General features: G+C 35.3%; 1 protein-coding gene across 8 annotated transcripts in view; it reads right to left on the reverse strand.

The window, feature by feature from the left end:
- CACNA2D1 (calcium voltage-gated channel auxiliary subunit alpha2delta 1) overlaps window positions 1-19162 on the reverse strand; it is a 376639-nt gene that overhangs the window by 37813 nt on the left and 319664 nt on the right. For 5 of the 8 annotated variants that reach the window (XM_064656437.1, XM_064656436.1, XM_064656435.1 and 2 more), the window contains exons 14-21: window positions 18296-18345; window positions 16609-16698; window positions 14513-14581; window positions 12777-12851; window positions 11402-11476; window positions 7469-7525; window positions 3357-3428; window positions 2454-2525 (exon numbers count right to left, since the gene is read on the reverse strand). In XM_064656437.1, the coding sequence (XP_064512507.1) occupies window positions 2454-2525; window positions 3357-3428; window positions 7469-7525; window positions 11402-11476; window positions 12777-12851; window positions 14513-14581; window positions 16609-16698; window positions 18296-18345 (560 nt within the window). Of the gene's footprint in view, window positions 1-2453; window positions 2526-3356; window positions 3429-7468; window positions 7526-8219; window positions 8826-11401; window positions 11477-12776; window positions 12852-14512; window positions 14582-16608; window positions 16699-18295; window positions 18346-19162 lie in introns of those variants that run through there. The other 3 variants (XM_064656439.1, XM_064656438.1, XM_064656441.1) reach the window with 2 other exon arrangements.

Genomic DNA, 19162 nt, shown 5'->3' on the forward strand with positions numbered 1-19162 from the left:
ATCTTCTGACCACCTACACAGAGCCCTTTTCACCCATAGGCTTGGAAAGGAACTCCTTAAACAGAACAACATAAATCTGAAAATGTCCCAGCATGGAGTCTCTCCTTTCTGGAGCAGTTTATCCTCAGATCAGATGCCAGCAGGAATTGGGACTCTCTGACAGTGGGTCAGGAGTGACCAGTTCTCCCTTCAAAGGAACAGGCTGGTGGCATCTTAAACAGCATGGGCTCCTGACACAGATGAGGGAGCAGAACTGACATCCAACAGGGCTTATCCTCTCTGCCCTAGAAAGGATGTATTTGTTCACCACCCTCCACCAGTGGAACCACTCAGGAAAAGACACTTTTTTTTTTCACATAGCAGGATTGACCCAGAGATTGTAAAGCAGCATTGTAAAGCTTTGTTTTGGCATTTTACTCTGAGGAAGCACACAACAGAGTCCTGATAGAAGGCAAGGGGACTGCTGATACAGGTCTCTGCTTTAGAGGAACATGGGAAGAGGTGAAAGGCAGTATGAAGTTGGATACAGAGAATTAGTGTGGGCATGTTTAATGAGATCATGGGACTCCACAGGGTCAGGGACCATAACTTTAAGGCATGTTTTATATCTGGACAACTTAAGTGTGTAAGGCTTGAGTTGACTTGGTTTTCCTCATAGAGATTAATGTAGTTCTGCTGTCTATATGATTATATGATCATCACTATAATCATCTTTCAGCTAAGATCACCTTGCACAGTTTTGAAGAACTTGAGATTGGTGACCTGTCCTTATTTGCATTCCTATTAAATTACACAATCAGAAGCAGAGTGCTTTGTCAGATCCAGTGCAGATACTAAGAAGCTGAGGAATGGTTATGAGACATCCATCTTTGGGTCATCAGTAAACAAAAGACATAGACCTGTTGTGGCAGATCCAGATGAAGGGCACAAGTATAGTGAGAGGGCTGGAGCACCTCTCCTATGAAGACAGGCTGAGAGAGTTGGCGTTGTTCAGCCTGGAGAAGACTCCAGGGAGACCTTATTGCAGCCTTTCAATACTTCTATATGTCTCCAAAGGCCTGTTGCAGATCCAAGTGACCATGAACTAGACATTCTGAAATCACAGCATGGATGAATTATCGAGACGTTTGAGAAAATTCTCCTCCATTTTCAGTCTCATTTAGCAAAGACAACATGGGCTCTGCTACTAATTTTCACCCACGAAGACGAAGTAAGTTTCTACCATGTGTAAAGCAAGAATAGACTAGGAATACAAACTGCTTTTTTCTGTCAAAGTGAGAACAAGTATATAAGAATCTTCCCTCCATGTAGGATTGATTCAGAGAAGTGGTAAAAGGGACTGCTCAGTATTGGGAGTAGTTTAAAAGTTAATACCAGTTAAGACATTGAATGGAATATAAGTAAGGAATGTGCTGTTTTTAACAGAATAAACCCCCTCTATTCTCCAAGGCCTGTTTCCTATCGACTTAACCTGATTAGTTTCTTTCTGCATCATATGGCTTGTGAGAAGGAGGAAATTTCTTCTGGAACATTCTGACACTTAAGTACGAACAGCAGAGCTGTTGCAATATCAAAGTTACAGGAGATCAACAGGAAAGGACAGCTAATAGCATACATGGAAATTTAACTGCACAGTTCCAAGAAATTCTGCCAAGTATTGTTAAAGTGTGCTTATATATATGGATGTGCAGTGTCTGCTAAATCATTAAATTAGCTATCTTCAAGATGGTTTATATTCAGAGTAAAAAATTTCAAAAAGCTGTTGTACAACTGTAACTGAGGGGCATACTCTGGCCAGAACTGCTCCTTCAGAACACCAGTAATCATTTCTTCTCATTAAAGTCCCAGAGAAGTAGAGCACAAATGTAAGGATCAATTTTGAATATTTGTTATTGCTAGGAAATGTTTCTATGTATTAAAGAAAACAGCAGCAATGTTTATCAGGAACAAGCATTTTGGACAAGAAAATAAAGAACTCAACAAGCTATTTGGAAACTACATGATATAACTGTAAGATGAATTTGCTTATCCCAAATAGTCTTCATTTATGGCATAAAAATTTTATTTTTTTTTTCTCACTACTTTCTTCCCATTCAACCACAATATAAACTACCAAACACATCCTCACACATCTCCACAAGCAAATTAAGCACTTTGTTTTGGGATTCATACAGAGAAGTAGGCTGGGTCTATTTCCTGGTGAACAGAGTGTAAGACCTCATCAACAACTGCCTGATTAATGATGCACCAAAGAAACCAAGAAACAAAACAATTCTTTTTTTCATAAGAACATATTTTTTTTTTTACTGTAAGCCAGTCAAAATAGCAAATCTAGAGGGAAAAATGGTACAAACTGTCATTGAAAAATGAACATCACAGCATTTCACCATTTCTCAGTATTTTTCTGGTTTGGTGTGTTCCTGTAAATGTAATTCCTTGTGTTCCTTTCTTACCTCATCTTGGGACTTGACCAGTGTTTCAAAAGTTTTTTCTCCACTTTCTCCATCTATCATTTTTTTCCGAATCTATTAGCATGGGAGAAAAGGGAAAAGGAAAAGAAGGTATAAGGGTTGCATTTTACATGAATAATCTTTTCAGTGTTCAAAATATTTCATAGAAACACAGAAAACAGTAATGCATATGAAAGTCACACCTTTTGTCTAGCATTTCTTGTGCCTCCCAGCACATCTTTGTGATGTAGTAACATTGATTCACAAAAACATTTTTGTACCAGTTCGAGAGAAACTTATCTCTGAAGTAGCCATTTCAAAGAAACTTAAGACAGAATTTGACAGATACTGAGGAATGCTGGTTAATGTCATGAAAGAACAATTTCAAACTAAGTGAAAAAATTCTGATTTCTGAATGTATTACAAAATCAGTAACTGAAAAATATGCAGAGGAATTAACTTGTTGTCAACACTTAACTTTTTTTCTCAGTTCTCTTTCTCACCACAGGAATAATCTTGCCTTAATAAGAGATAGAAAAACACTCCTAAAATATTTCAAGTAGTATTTTGATATTCTATTAAAAAGTGTTCCATTTTTTAAAAAAAATTCTATCTCTCTCCCCTTCCTAGGAATTGTTACTTTATGAAGAAGAATAATTTAAATAGCAATCATGGCATCATTCAAAATGAGAGGAATATAATTCATTGCCCTTGCCTACAAATAATACTGGAACTTAATTTGTCTAATTATAATTTCATCTCTATAAAGTCATCTTCTTGTCAAATTTAAAATTCAGATTTATAGTGAAATAGATTTTCATTCAAAATCTAGAACATTTATTGCCTCTCAGTTATTATATGGGGAAATACAAGCAGCAATAAGTACTAAGAAAATAGGTTATTTACCTCAACTTTAATATCATTTTCCAATTCAGCATCTAGAAAATCCAGTGTAACAGGCTCCTGGGATTTAGGATTCTGAAGCAGAAGATATTGAATGATCAAATAATAAAGACAGAGTACTGTAATGTTACAAATCATTCTAATCCTTTCATTCCAAGATAACCTACTTAACTGTGTTTACTTACCCATCTGTTTTAATCTCTTGTAGCACTACTAGTGGCCCTTTCTCATTTATTTTATTTTTTTGGATTAGAGAGGTTAATTGACTAAGTGCAAATCAAATTAACACTAATTGCCGGTGTTTGTCCACAGCCTTTTATGTATGGGTCTCATGCTGGGATGCTGCTTCCCCTTCTTCTGGTATGTTACAGATTATGAAGGGTGGGAGCAGACACATCAGAGGAAGCACAGACATGAAGTCTCACTAGATGTCCTGCCCCCAAGAAGGGAGAGATAAATTTGGGAGTGTTTTCCAATAAGATAGGTACAGTCAACTGTACTCTTCTGCAATTTTACCAAGAGCAGATTACAGACTTGCTGATATGACTGGGAGTGGACTATGGTTCAAGACTCAAAAAGGCAGCAATTAAAGCAAATTATTTGTGTTCTATAAAAAACAAACCCCACTTTATTGTCAGCATTACAGGACTTCCCTGAAAACCTTGCAGTTTTGAAAGCATTTCTCTTGACATCAGTACTGTTATCTCAATTTAGGAGATGGAAACCTGTAGCACAGAAATACTGAAACACAAGCTTCCAGACTTAAGGAATGTAGATGATGTCAACCTTCAACTATAAAGTGCAGAGAATTTTGGTGGTCTGCATTTGCAGTAACCCTGGCCCCAAAGGAATGTGGGAAGACCACTGCAGCTCTGCTGAACAAGATCAGACCACCCTCCAGCCTCGGCTCCTTTCTCAGTCGCAATCTGCACTTACTCGGCCAAAGCCACTTTCTGTATGAATTGTAAGGAATCCGACTTTTTTTTACCAATTTTGCCAAAGCCTCATTGACTTTATATTGCGTGTGGTGTAAAAATCATCAATCTTCATCACCCAGCTAAATAAGTGAGTGTATAATAAATCCAATTATTTAGCACACCAAGCTAAAAGTGAGTGCATTTCTTTAGAAAGAGGAGTATGTCAATATATTATTTAACCATTTAAATATGACAGTTCAGAGTAGAAAATGAAATTTTTTGGACTGATAATTATTTGCTTTGTGTAATAGCCCAGTTCATACATGAAAGGATCTCAAGACCTAGTTTTCTCAGTAATTGAGCACTGTTTCTCATACGATTAGCAACACAAAATTTCTCATTAGCTGACACTATTATTTCAAGACTAGTGTAATTTCTGACAATTACATTTTTAAGAGATTTCAGTGATTTACCCATATTAACATTTACAGGGTAGACTAAAGTCTCTTCCTTCAAAATTATGATTATATTCCTTCTATCCTAACATTCTCTGGCAAAGTGACCTGACAAACATACATGTCACTATTCTATCAAAGAATGCAAGCATGTTTCATCACAATTTATGTATGTATTTCCAGTTCATACTGGAAGAAAACAATACTCTGAAGAGCTGGTAAAAAAATGCCTTCATATAATAGTCTGGAGCACTAAGAATTTAACGGTAGCACTTATTTTCAGGACTATAATACAGAATAGTGTTAGAAGACATAAGAGTATTCCTTCATTTTCTTGAGGAAAAAATGTACATATTTATGGTATATTCCTGTTCTTAGCAGGTAAGACTTACTGTCTGCTAAGAGAAAAGCCAATAAATTTATTATCAGAAAGAGAATATGCACTGGAAGGATTGCAGACAAAGATTCTGAGTATTTCTTTTAAATATTTACTGAAAACTTCAGGAATATCTTTACATTTCTTTTTATATATGGTAGATAAAATTACAACTCTAATATAATAGCATTAACATATGCTCTCTACTATTTCAAAGCAATTAAATCGTTGTTATGCCATTGCTTTCCACCCACCAACAAATCCACACTCTCAAAATAAACAGCAAAAGGCTAATATGTAAAAATAAATAAAAATTTACATATCTTACATGCAATGGATAATGAATAGCATGGTCAAACCCAAACAGCATGCATGAAGGCATTGGCATGGCAGGGGAGGCATTTATGAAGTTCACATTCCATTCCAACACACAAAGGAACAGAGAAGAAAAGAAATGGTAAAAAAACAAGAAAAAGAAAAAAAAAAGCCATCACATCAAATCAAGATCAATAGTCATTTCAAATGATAACCTGGGCTAGCCATAGTCAAGGAGTCCCAAAGACAAAATAGTCAATTTTAACAGTCTGTCAAAATTCAAGTATGCATTAACTGTTTGTTCTTATTCTTTTTAAGACTTATGTTACACGCCACCACACATTTCTTATATAATTAAGGACTTTTAATAGGCAAAGAAACAAAGCATCTATAAATACATTCTGTGATGTGCCTGAGGCAAAAAAACCCCACTCGAAATTAGAATATTTTTAAACTCATACTTTAAATTGAAGACTGTTTCCTCCTTACATCTTTTCCCCCCAAGAATGTGTTTTTACCAGTATTTGGGCTCCATAATTTTTATTTCCAAGGTTGCCATTTAGTGGAGTTTATTCCAAGCCTCGAAGAAACAAACATTCAGTTTGCTCTTCTCCTTATCCAGTCATGCATGTAACATGACTGGAATAAGCACACCACCACATTCACCAGCACAACTTAACAAAACAGAAGTAAATCACTAGCAATGAAGCATGCAAACAAAAGGAGTGCAATCCACTTTCAGCATGACAAATAAAGGTAAGGATCTATAATTTCAATGACAACTAAAGAAGGAAACAAAGAAAGAAAGAACTGGTGCAGCAACATAAAACAAGTGGTAATTAAATTATCATTGCCATTTGTTTTGGGAGGTCAGTATTCTCACAAATTCTATGGAAGGGGAAGGCCTTCTTTGCTGTGTTGCAGGAACTTAGTTCCTACTCTTATCTGTAGTACTAATGAAGACAGGCTATTAGGCTTTTAAAAGAAATGATGATAAAAAGTCAGCAAAATCCTGGGCCACAGATGGAGACAAAGGAGCATCTGGAGTGGATGGGAGCCCAGAGCTTTTCCAGTGCTGCAACTCACTGGGCAGCCAGCACAGCCAGGCAAACCCAGCACCAGCCAAACCACACCACAGCACGCTGAGGAGCCAGGCATCCTCAGGAAACTGAGATTTTTTTATCTTCTAGTGCTGCTTTCTCCAGTGCACTAACAAAAAATCCAGCACAGAGGTGGCCTTCTACATGTGGTATAAAGGCAACCACCTGAAATTTGGTGAAATCACTTAGTTGAGTTAAATCAGTATTTTACACAACATTTTAGTGGTGTTGCTATGCAAGCCAGAAGTCTTGCATTATAGATTCCCATATGTGTAAGGAATTAACATAACATACTGTATTTAAGTTTACTATTTTGCTAGTTACATAGATAATTTATTTCTTTAATGATTTTTATGTTTTCACAAAGTGATTTCTGCTCAGGGGCTGCGACACATAAACAGGACTAGTTTCCCTGTTCAGGTTAACAGCAACTAATTCTCTGGAGATGGGTCTCCTAAAACGAGAAACCCAATGTAAATAGCAGATAGAACACATACCCTACCCTGATTTTCCCGGGAAAAAACCTGAACAGCTCATTAAAATACAGTCATTTTATACAGCATATACCGTACTATAAAACTTGCCAATAAAGTCATCAGAATGATCTTCTGATCTTCTCTTGACTTTGGGTTTATGCAAGCAAAGCCAGCACAAGCAGTCTCTTTTTATTTCCAGTCTTCAAATTAATTTCAAAATCCAAAGAAGAATTTTTACAGCATGACTCTAATTAGCACCTATTAGTAAAGCACCATAATTTAATGGAATGCCCTTCACTACAGCATTTTTTCTATTGTTTAAACAAGGAAGGATGCAAGCTTCATGCTTTGGAAGCTGTTTGTCACAATAAACAATTCTCTAGTTAGATTTTTCCTAGTAAGCAGGGCAGAAGCTTTCTAATTGTATATCCAGGTCTATGCATTCTAATGCACTAATCACCTCCATCCAAAGTTACCTGTACATTGGGTCTCCTTTTTCTCAATTTAACTTTGGGTATGCCCACACCAATTTGCTGAAGTAACAAAAAAGCAGTAATTTATATTTTTGCACTATTAGTAAACAGCCTACTTATAGAAGAGAAGGTTTTCCTCAACATCTGTGCTCCCCAGTGTACATTTACTGGAATCAGAGACTAGCCCTCATTCTGATCAGGAGTTCTGAGCTTTCTGTCAGAATTACATACAGGTTTTGTCTAGAGAAACAAAAACCAGACATGTTAATGTGAATTAATTTAACAGAGAGATGTCCCTCCCACATACTCTGACAGCATAAAATATAGAATGCAGAGTTCACTTCTTGTTTTGTTATATTTGCTCTTCAAACTCAACTCCTCTTTAATTTCTTAAATAACCACAAACTAGAAAACAAAATACTGGACCTCACTGAAGGCATATGGAGTTTTAAAACTATCATTAAATGGATTTTGATCAGAACCATAGTAAAAATGAACAAAAGGATGCTAATCTTTAGAACAGACTGGAAAGTCGAATTATTTACTATTTTCAAAATCTAATTAGGATTAAGCTTGTTAATACACGCTTAATGGACTCACTTCAGTGACTGTTTATTTGGTGGCATAACCACCTGTTCTCTCCCAGGACAATGGGAAAAATACATGCACAAACACAGAGATACACAAAAAAAATTTACAGTGAAACATAAAATTAAACACTTGTAATATAACTACACAAACATAAAAAATGGCATTTTAAGCAGTTTAAAACTATATTAAACTGAAAAATTATTAAAAAAAAGGATTTCTCATGTTATGCTTAGACACAGTTTTCATGTGCAAATAAGAACATGATGTCAAAGTTTTTGATGATTTTATTAAGTTTTTGAACTTGTTTTTGTTAACTTTCATCAGTTGTGTAAACAGTTTCACAAGTTCTAAATTTCTAGGGCCTTCTTTCTTTGAGCTGATAATGCAAAAAAACTTATCAAAATATTATGTTGAACCAGTTGTGATCAGAAGAAATAGATTTTCAGAAGGAAAGCAGAAGACATTCAGAAGAAGGAAGCGTTGGAAGTCTAAGAAACCCTCACCTCTTCAAAGATAAAGACGTAGTTATGTTTTAGTTTAGATCTATTGAAAAATTGCTGGCAGAAAGGGTTAAGATGTTGTTGGTTAATACATTAACGGCTACCAGGAGGTTCAACTAAAATTAATATGACATGTTAAAGAAACTCCATGAATTCTAAATAATCTGTCTTTGCAGTGTACCTTAGTTTTAAAACGTAGTTCTTGTATCAGTCTGAATAGCATGCACCACCCCAAACAAACTGGGAGTGAAAAAGTCTAGTCTGTGTAACTGTTAATAACAACAATAACAATAATAATATGCTTAATTATGCATATGCTTAATATTACATTTAGACATTATTCTACAACACAAAAATTATCACTTATAAAATATACTGTTTTAAGCATAATCTAAATCAAATATTTGAGCAGTATGGGAAAGCATCTCTAAACTTCCATATCCTTTTAGGAAGAAAACTATACAAAGCAATCATGACAATTAGCATCCTAATAATCCATCTCAGACTGTCAAAATTAGTTCAGATGAGCTGAGATTTTAGCTATCAAAGATTTTTATTCTCCAATGTTATGATGCTATACTGCAGGATAACAACATATATGAGATAAATATAATCCATATCCATCAGTTTCTCACAAGAATATGCCTAAAATGAGAATACTGCATTGCTTCTTCTTGTATTACTCCTGTTAATGAAAAGATAGATTAATTTGCATATATGGAAAATGTAAATAGGTCACTTGTCATCATCTGAATTACTATAATATCTAATTGAGAAAATAGGTCTAATTGAGAAAATGGGTCACTTTCATTTCTTAACGCATGAAAATCCAATGCAGATATACATTGGATTCTTCTCAATTCTGAAATCTATATAAAAACCTTATTTTCCATTTTTTCCTTTTATTTTTTAAAAGAGACTTTAAAAATAACTCAAAAGGGATATTTCATTAATAGTTACGATCAAGTTATTCTTTCTTCAGAAGCACTTTTTTCTTTCTTCTTGCATTATACACTTGGCAAAAGATTTCAAACATATTAATTAATTCACCAGGAAATTAATTCAAATATTCACAAAGCAGACTTCCCCCAGCTTAAGAATTAAATTAATTACTAAAATATGTAGATGAATTCTTAATTTCTTTTTCTGTCTTTGACAATTGTAGCTATGACAGGATTATAGAAGGAAAGTTGCAAAGGTCAAGGACTTGCTACTAATCGTGGAACATGGCTGGGAGGAAAAAAGTGATGATATACATCTACTTTATAAAAAAAAAATATATTATTTCCTTGCCTAAAGGCAGAAAATACTGACTTCCATCAAGAAGTTTCTCTCAAATGTACTGTGTGCTGAAAGATAACATAGGGGTAGGGTACCACTAAAGCTTAAAAGCCTTATTTATCTGTGTATTGGCAGCTTGCATTCATCTTGGTCATTCATATAAGGTGAACGGCCTTGGGGAAAGATATAAGGAGCTGCTGAGAGTACTTTGTTCAACCTGAGGAAAAGGAGACTGAGGGGAGATCTCATTGGGGTCTTCAACATCCTCACAAGGGGAAGTGGAGGGGCAGGCGTTGATTTCTTCTCTGTGGTGATCAGTGATAGGACCTGAGGGAATGGCCTGAAGTTGTGTCAGGAGAGGTTTAAGGTGGATATTAGAAAGACATTCTTTGCTCAGACAGTGATTGGGCACTGGAACAGGCTCCCCAGGACAATGGTCACAGCACCAAGCCTGACAGAGCTCAAGAAGCATTTGGATGATACTCTTGGACACATGGTGTGACTCTTGTGGATGGCCCTTTGCAAGGCTAAGGGTTGGGCTCTATGATCCTTGTGGGTCCCTTCCAACTCAGCGTATTCTGTGATTCTCTGATAAACAGCTCAAACCATCTTAAGGAGATAAATTTCCATGCTGACAGCTGAACTACATGGATATATTCTTTAGTCCCTAATACTTACAGGGATTCATTATTGTTTTTAACTTTTTATCTGTAAAGAATCTGTACATTTCTGTCCATCCAGACTGATTTTTCTATTTATTTTTTACTTAAATAAATTTTAACTTTGCCTTTTATATAACACTCCATTTGTGCTCTTTGAATTCAAGGGACAAAATTTACTGAAATTATGTTTCCAATGGAATTAAAATATGAGAATTTTCAAAAAGCCCACTAAACAGAAGATTGTTTCATATGGAGAGACTTTTCATTAAAACAAATATTAAACTTATGATTTCAGAAAAAAAACACATCCATTCGTATTGAAATTTCTCATCAAAATCAGAGTGACAAGTTATTTAAGAAGATAATGTAATGTAGGAGTCTCCACAAGGTCAGGATTCTGTTAATGGATAAAGAGCCAGACTGAAATATTTGGGTTTGATTTTCCTGAAATTTGAGGAAAATTGTGTCCTAATCATATTTAGATAAAAATTTCATCTTTAAAGAAGAAAGACCTTTCTCAAGTTAAACTACTAAAAATCTAACATTCTGGGAAGGGATGCTCAGCTATGTCCATCACAATTCTGCAGCTCAGGTTTCTGCTCTGGTAAACAGAAAATAAGCAAACTACATACAAAAAAACTTCACATGTATAAATGTGCATGCAAAATGTATAATTTTTTTATTTTATTGATAACTAAATTCAATACAAACCAAAGCTGGCCTTTGTGCTGGTTAAAGTGGATTTGAAGAAAACCATACATGTACCATAGATTTTCCTGACACCCACAAAACTGAGAATTCTTTGCTATTGCTCTCTTGGACTTTCAGCAGCTTCTAGTTTCTGATTTTTTCTGACAATGCCCGTTTATTATAGAGAAAAAAAATTAGAAGGTGTTTCATACCTTTGGCTGGAGATTTGGATGCAGGAGCACATACCCATTAGGATCAATGGCAAAATAGTAACCATTTGGACAAAGCTGAAAGGCAGAAATTAAGTTGACCATTATAAGGTTTTAAGTAATAAAGAATAAGTAATTAATGGTTTTCAAGAAATTTTCACACTGTGGAAAATACACTGCCTCAGGCTTCAAGAAGTATCAGATACTAACATAGAAAGAATAATTTCTTAATATTTATTTTAGGATCATAAACTTAAAGAACAGTTTAGCCTGATGGGACCTTTGGAGGTCAGCTGGTACAAAACTTCACTGAAAGCAAAGATAACTTCAAACTAACGTCCAACTTTGAAGTTGGACTAGGTTTCAAAGAGTCTTTGAATACCTCCAGTGGCAATTCCACAATCCCTCTGGGCAACCTGCTCCCTTTTTTTCCTTAATTCCAGTTGGAATTTCCATTGCCACACCTATCTTGATTGCCTCCTGTTGAGGCAATGTCCAGGTCCATTTTCTCCATAACCTTCATTAGGTAACCCATTAGGTTCCTTCCTCAGCCTGAATCCATCTCTCAGCTCCTTCTTGTGTACCATGTACTCCAGACCCTTGGTAAACTTAGTGGCTCTGTGCTGAGTCTCAGTGTATTTCTTACACTTAGAAGACCAAATCTGGACACAATACTCCTGATGCAGGTGTTCACTACACAGTTGGTTCCCTTACTGCCAAGGCAAACTGCTAACTTATGTTCTACGTGTCCTCCACAACTCCCAGGTCCTTTCCTGCCCTTTGAGGCAGTCTGTCCTAGCCTGTACTGTGGCACGGGATTATTCCATTCTAGATGTAGGACTTTGCATCTGCCTTCAGTCAAATTCGTGATGTTCCTTTGCTTTCTCAGCTGTTGTTGTCCACAGTACTAGTTATTTGGTCAGAAATTTCAGCACTAGATGTCTACATATATAAATCAATCATACTGAGTAGGGTACAGACAGACATGTATATTAAAGAACTTTTCTATAAAGAACTGTCCTATAAAACTGTCCTATAAAACCACCAAATCAGCTGAAATGATTGTGTACTCTACACTAACAACCAAACACTCAACTAAAGGGCAATGCTTTAAGCTACAGGAAAATAATTGGAATATATCCTCCAATGTAAAAGTTGAGTTTTACAGATGCATCCTGATGGAAAGATCACACAGAAACACATATGGCTGGAAAGAAAACCACCAGAAAATGTACAACAATGGAAAAGAATATATGAAAAGAAGCCTGCTGGTATTTTGACTCAAATCCAGTCATTACTGTATGACTTTTGTAAAAGCATGCACAGAAATCAAAAATAAATCATACATAAAGAGAAACCACCAATGCAAGCAGCTTACCGTAAATCGGGGTGTCAGTTTTTTTATGTCTTCCAAAGAGACATCGACCCCCATTACTCCAAGAATCAGTTGATTCTGGTAAGATTCCAAAATGTTAGTATATGTTTGACATATTTACAATGCAGAATAACTGCAGCAGTCAGTAAACTTTTATTTTTGCCTTCATCTCTTGATTGGCAGATACAATTTGAGAAGTTGCCTATTTACTTATGTGTCTATTCTAAATATTTTAAATAATGTCAAAGTAATTCAAAATAAAATTTAATAAATTCAGAATTTAGTATAGAATATGAAAATTGTTTATGAAGAGGAATATAGTTAATTTCCTGGATGAATAAACAATATATGTAAGAACAAAACAGGTGAAAGCAAAAGTGATGCAATAATATTGCCAATTATGTACTAAACTACTAGTAGAAACATAGAGCTACTTTTGCATATTTAGGTTGGGCAATTGGTAAGTGAGATCTCAAAACAACTAACTCTTTTGGCTATGGTATAAAGATGAATGAAAAAAAATCACAACAAAAAAAAGTGATTGTAAGAATCAACAGCATTTGAAATTAGGGACTCAGGCACTACATTTACTTTTTACATTTACATTTTACATTTTACATTTACATTTTACATTTACATTTATTTTCCTACTACAGAAGAGGAGGGCAGTCATTTACATATTATCACCTGAATCTCTTCTCCATATTAAATAAATTTGTAAAATTTATTGGAGGAGGTATCTTGCAGTCTGTAAATAAATTCAGGCAGAAATATAAGTTGAGCAGTTTCAAGTTCTCTTCTTGTTTCTCTGTACTAGGCCATATCTGTTTTATTTCTCAGAAAGACATCCTTTGATAATCAGTAGTCTCACTTTGAACCAGACTCAATCAATTCCAGGCATTGTCTTGTGGATAAGATTATGAAACTTTTTTGTTTGGTTGGTTTGTTGCTTTGTTTTCAAAGGGAAACTACGAGAACTATTCTGAAGGTGAATAAAAGAAATGCTAGTGATCAAATTCTCATTTATTCACTCTGAGTCTACATAATACCTGAGAAACTGAATCAAAGAATAGCTTGTGTAAATTTCTGTATATTTTGACCTGAGTGAACATGAGTATCACACCAAATGTACAATATTTTACCATACACTGTAAAGCATATTCTAGGACTGTTTTTAAAAAAGCAGCATTTTGATTTTGTGAAGAGGACATGAATTGATTCCATCTCAGACAGTAATAGGAATGGGCAATTGTATTTATTTAACACTTAAAATTTAATCTAAGTATACAGTGCTCTTTTCTACTAGCATTACAACCAACTAATTTAAATTCTCTATATCATTGCCTTTTACCCTGAAATGTCTGTCATAGCTTCAAGGATTTGCTATAAATTTATCTGAACAGTCCTTTCTTTGGCAAGGTCTAAATAATATCATCATCTATGTCCCATCTGTTGAGCACCTAATGCATTCCCACTGTCACCAAGTCACAATGATGGATCAAAAAATGTCATATCCTGAAACTCAGAATGACGAAAAGGGGTGCACTGTATTTGCTTGTCCCCAAAAGGTTATCAGGTAACTAGATATGACCCTTTTGTTTCTGATGTACAAGACAATTGAATGCAAAATGCTCTACGGAAATACACATTTTTCAAGGCCTTTAAATGTAATTAATTTAATTTAAATAACTGCTGCCTTTTCTTTTTTTTTTTTTCTTTCCCTTTAAAGAACAGCTTACAATTTTCCCATTTTGTTCCCTTGTTAGATTGAAGACGGGTAGAGTTCCTGTAATCACAAGGCCCAGCTCCTAGGAAATAGGGGAAAAAAGACTTTTTAATTAAACAGCAAATACTGAACTATAATATATTAGAACAATCCAAGGATTAGCACAGGTGGAGAAAAGTGGACTTTGTAGGAGAATAAGAGAAATGGGGATGAATCAATGGAAAAGAGAGAGGACATTATTTAGAAGTAAATTGAAGATACATAATGAAACAGGAGGGGTATGTATGGGGGATAACACCATCTACCCCCCTCTGCAAAAAAAAAGAAAAAAAAGTAGAGTTAAATAGGAGAATAATTGTGAATAAATTATGCCTAACTGATAAACCTAAAAGTATCTGAAAATTCTGGGATTATCTTGCAGAAAATGATGCAAGAGCAACACAGTAATAGAATCCAAAGGAACAGGGCTATAAAAAAGGTGTGAATTGCTACAAATACATCAAATTGTTAAAGACAGCCTTGAAAGCAAGCCTCAAATGAAAGCATCTCTTTAGAATTTGATAACCTGGGTTTAAGGACAATTCTAATGTGGCCTCATGTAATGCACTTTGCATTACTTTAGTCTGAGCCCCAAAACAGTTGCTGGACAGTAAGACCAATAGGAATAAATCCAGTGAGGCACAAGCAAGAGAATTTTAAGCTCCACATGAGGAAATTTTTTTAGGGAATTTAAGATAATGAACCAATGTGATAAGTTAGTCCCACTTCCTCAAAAAACCAAGAATCAGGAAAAGGCTTCAGAGTGGGTTAGATACACCTGTGCCGTTATGCTCTCATCTGCGATGAGCAAGTCCACAAATTTCAGCCTTTACTTCAATAGTTTACCTTGTGTTGTCCTACTTTATTTATATATAACTATATATGTGTGTGTGTATGTATGCATAATTATATATACACAAACCCACATATATAACACATGAACGGAGAAAAGATTGAAGGAAAGACTGAATGAGCTCACTGAATATATATAGTAACACAACAAATGCCTGCAGGTACCACTCGTTTTACTTGACTAAACTGATCTCTCTCTATCTCTAGTTACAAATTTATCTTTGGATTTACAACAGGATGTGTACAGAACATACGAACTTTTGTCATCACATCCTGTATGTTTCCAGTCAGTACCTCAACAATAATAAAAAAAAACATGGATAATGAACTTCTGGCCATTGAAATTCCAAATTAAAACTAGTTCCTCTGTGTCATGCTTAGTTATATTGATAATAAAAACTCTACGTTGATAAAAATTTTACCGACGCACAGGAAGAAAAGGATTTTTTACACATGACAGTAGATGACCACATGAACGTGGATAAATACATGATTCCAAATACCATTTTGCAGTATTTTTTTGCACTGTTAAAGTAATTCAGAAGAATGTTATCTAGAGCAACAGATTACACTCCTGCTAATAATACTTCGACTTTTGTAGTTTCCCAAACGTGTTTGTTTTACGAGAGCAAAGTGATAAATTCAGCAGTAAGAAAGCATTGTATATATCTTTTTGTTTATTTCCCACTTGTATACTCTCCAGTTAAAGAAACCATTACCTTGAGCAAGCAAGCAATTACAACCATGATATCTTAAAGATCCAAGTTCAAAATCTGTACAAATACCAAGTAATACTGACAGGTTTTGTTCTACCTGGAATACTCTTAAAAAAAAAAAAAAAGCGGAAAAACTAAGAATTCCTCACCAGTAATTTAACAAATTACCTTTACTGCAGCAAGTAGAACACTGGAAAACTATCTCCTTTTTTCTTTTCTTAAGCTGAGGACAACAGGGACCTACACTTAAAAATCTGCGTAGAATAATTTGCTTTTCTCTGTTAAATTTCAGGACACTTAGAAGGATACTAGGTGCAAGTACTGACTAGTATGCTAGAAACAGCTCTGTTCCTAGAGGTTGCTATATTGAACTGTATGGATGTCAGAAACACAAGAATATTACGTTTGGAACTGTAAGAAACTGGATGCTCTGGAAAAGAGACACATGTGGTTACTGATTTTCTAAAATTCTTACTTTACTAGAGATAAATAGAGATCATACCAGAGCATCCAGATAGACATTTGTCCATTGGACTTGTTTGGCTTTCTCTCCAGCTAAAACCATTGGTCTTCCCAAAACATCCAGATATTCCTGCCAAAAAGTGTAATAAACTTATCAGAAGGCAGTTATTAGATCAAAGAGCCCAAACAATATAAAAATAAACAATAATAAAATAAAAACAATATCAGGGAAAAAAATTCAAAATTCACCACTAATATAAGAGTAGCATTTAATTGTTGCTTTAAAACTGTACTACACAAAGTTTCAGTCTTCAGTTTGCAGTATTTACCAACAAGGTAACTTCTGTATTTCAGCCTCAGTCACATGGACCTAACTCACCACAACTCTCTTTCCATGAAGTGAGAATCACAACTATTTTTATTCCAAAATTAATTGCTAATGACATAATGAAATTACAAGCAGATTGCAGAACCTTCAACCCAGAAGAGAGAGTGGGCGATGGAGGGTGAGTGGTGTAACAGTTGGGTATGTTAAGCTCCTACAGCAACAACTTGCATAACTTCTATTGAAATAAAAAAAAAATCACAGTTATAAAACCTCATAGTTCCTGCCTTCCTTCAGTTTGTAAGTGCAGCTAACTTGGGTGATCTCATGAGATGTCAGATTTCTGGACTGCTTTGGCAGTGGGTGCCATCAAACTTGTTTCACTTTTCAACCTTTTCTACTTGACTGAACATATTAGGGATACTTCTTGCCAGACACTATTTGGAAGAGTTTAACAGAATCAAAGAACACTTACTCAAGCCAAAAAAAGGACTCTTATTTTCTGCCAAAAAATATCATGCCTGGCCTCGGAAGGACAAAGAACTGCCATGATATTTCTCTGCTGTTCTGGACATGTGAGTACAGGGACTTTCAGACAACTGAAAAGAATACTTCCTCTTCTACACTGTTAGTTTGGATCCCATCAGGTCATGCCAGAGTCCTGTGCCCTTAGTTAACTACGTGCATGTCTGTTAAAACATTCCTGCATTCTTTTTGAAGGGAAAAATGATGTCTCTTGCAGAGGTTGGATCCATCCAGGAACCCCTCCTATAAGCAGGATTGTAGCGTGTCTGCCCAGATGAGTTCAGAAACTCTAGCAGGGCTACACCCTCACAATCATCCACAGCCTTCTCCACGTGATACAAACCCTTTGGACCATGCTGTAAGTATGGCAGGAGGTGGACTATGAATGTCTAGTCACATTATAAAAAATTACTGGTTTTGTAGAACTTTATAACAAAATTGCTGTCATGTCTCAGCGTCAAAGTTTGAGGGACTATGCAAGGCACAGAGAAAAACTGAGACACAGACATAGTCCTTTTGCAGAGGTCTGTAGGACACAGAACACTTCAGATGCTCTATTGTGTGCACATGGTCAGCCTCTTTAGAGGATGTTAACATGACAAGTATGCATGCAGGCTGCTGTGGACCAGCTGGCCAGGGAAACAGGGACCACATTTTAAATGGGCTCACTGCAATCACTTAAAAGAAAAAATTAGAATACTTTAACAGAATAATCCCTCATATTTCAAAGAAAGCCTTATTTTTTTCTCTGTTTTTAATGTAGTGCAACTTAAACTTTAATTGATTCAAGCAGATGGGAAAAGAAAACATATTTAAGAACAGGAATTACTCCACTTCTGTGTATTAAAACTGACCTGGATTCGGCCAAAACACTTACCTGGGTGTTTATTCTTATGGCTCCAATAGATGGAATTTCATAATAATAACCTAAAGTTTGGAACAGAAATAATGTCATCTTACTATAATATTTTGCTAGTCTCTTAATCTTGAGGAATTTCATTTAGCTTGTGATTTCTAGTTTAATTTTTATTAGAATTATCATGTATGAATACTTTTCTAGTAGATGCCACCACAGTGCATGGCCACATAGGATGGGTCACCATGCCATTCAAGACCAAGCTAGTTACTCTTATGCAATGAGAGTGTACGATGTGTTTCTTTTGTCTGTTTTGGTAAAGGCTAGACAAAGTACTGAGTTTGTACTCATGAAATCCCAGTTACTATGATGAGCAAGTATATTTAATGCTTATTTTAATATGCTCTGATAGCAACATAATTATATGCTGAATGCGTATAGGAATGCAAATATAGCTATGGTCTGCCACAAGAGTGAACTTGTAGTATAAAAATATAAGATATTCTGTGGAAAGGATGAAAAAATCTAATGGGTATTACTTCTAACTAAACATGAGAAATGTCTTTATTCAGCTTTTATTCTATTACTTATTTGTTTGAATTAGAAATATTGCCTATATGAACTAATAAGACTAAAGCCAAGCACTGAGATTTATCTTGAGACCAGGAAAATTTTAAGTCAAATTGGAAAGAAGGAGTAGAGGATTGGAGAGGTAAGAGTACTGAGCTTAGTCATTTCCTTTGCCCTACACACAAACCGTTAATTAAGGAAAAATGAAATAAAACTGCTTCTTTGGATGTTGGAACAAATAATCACATCAATTTTGGAAGAAGATTATGATCGTTTTTCCTCAATGGCATAGGTGGTTATGCTTTAAGCCAGCTGGTT

This window comes from Pseudopipra pipra, chromosome 5 (assembly GCF_036250125.1).
Source record: "Pseudopipra pipra isolate bDixPip1 chromosome 5, bDixPip1.hap1, whole genome shotgun sequence".
NCBI classification, from domain to species: Eukaryota; Metazoa; Chordata; class Aves; order Passeriformes; family Pipridae; genus Pseudopipra; species Pseudopipra pipra.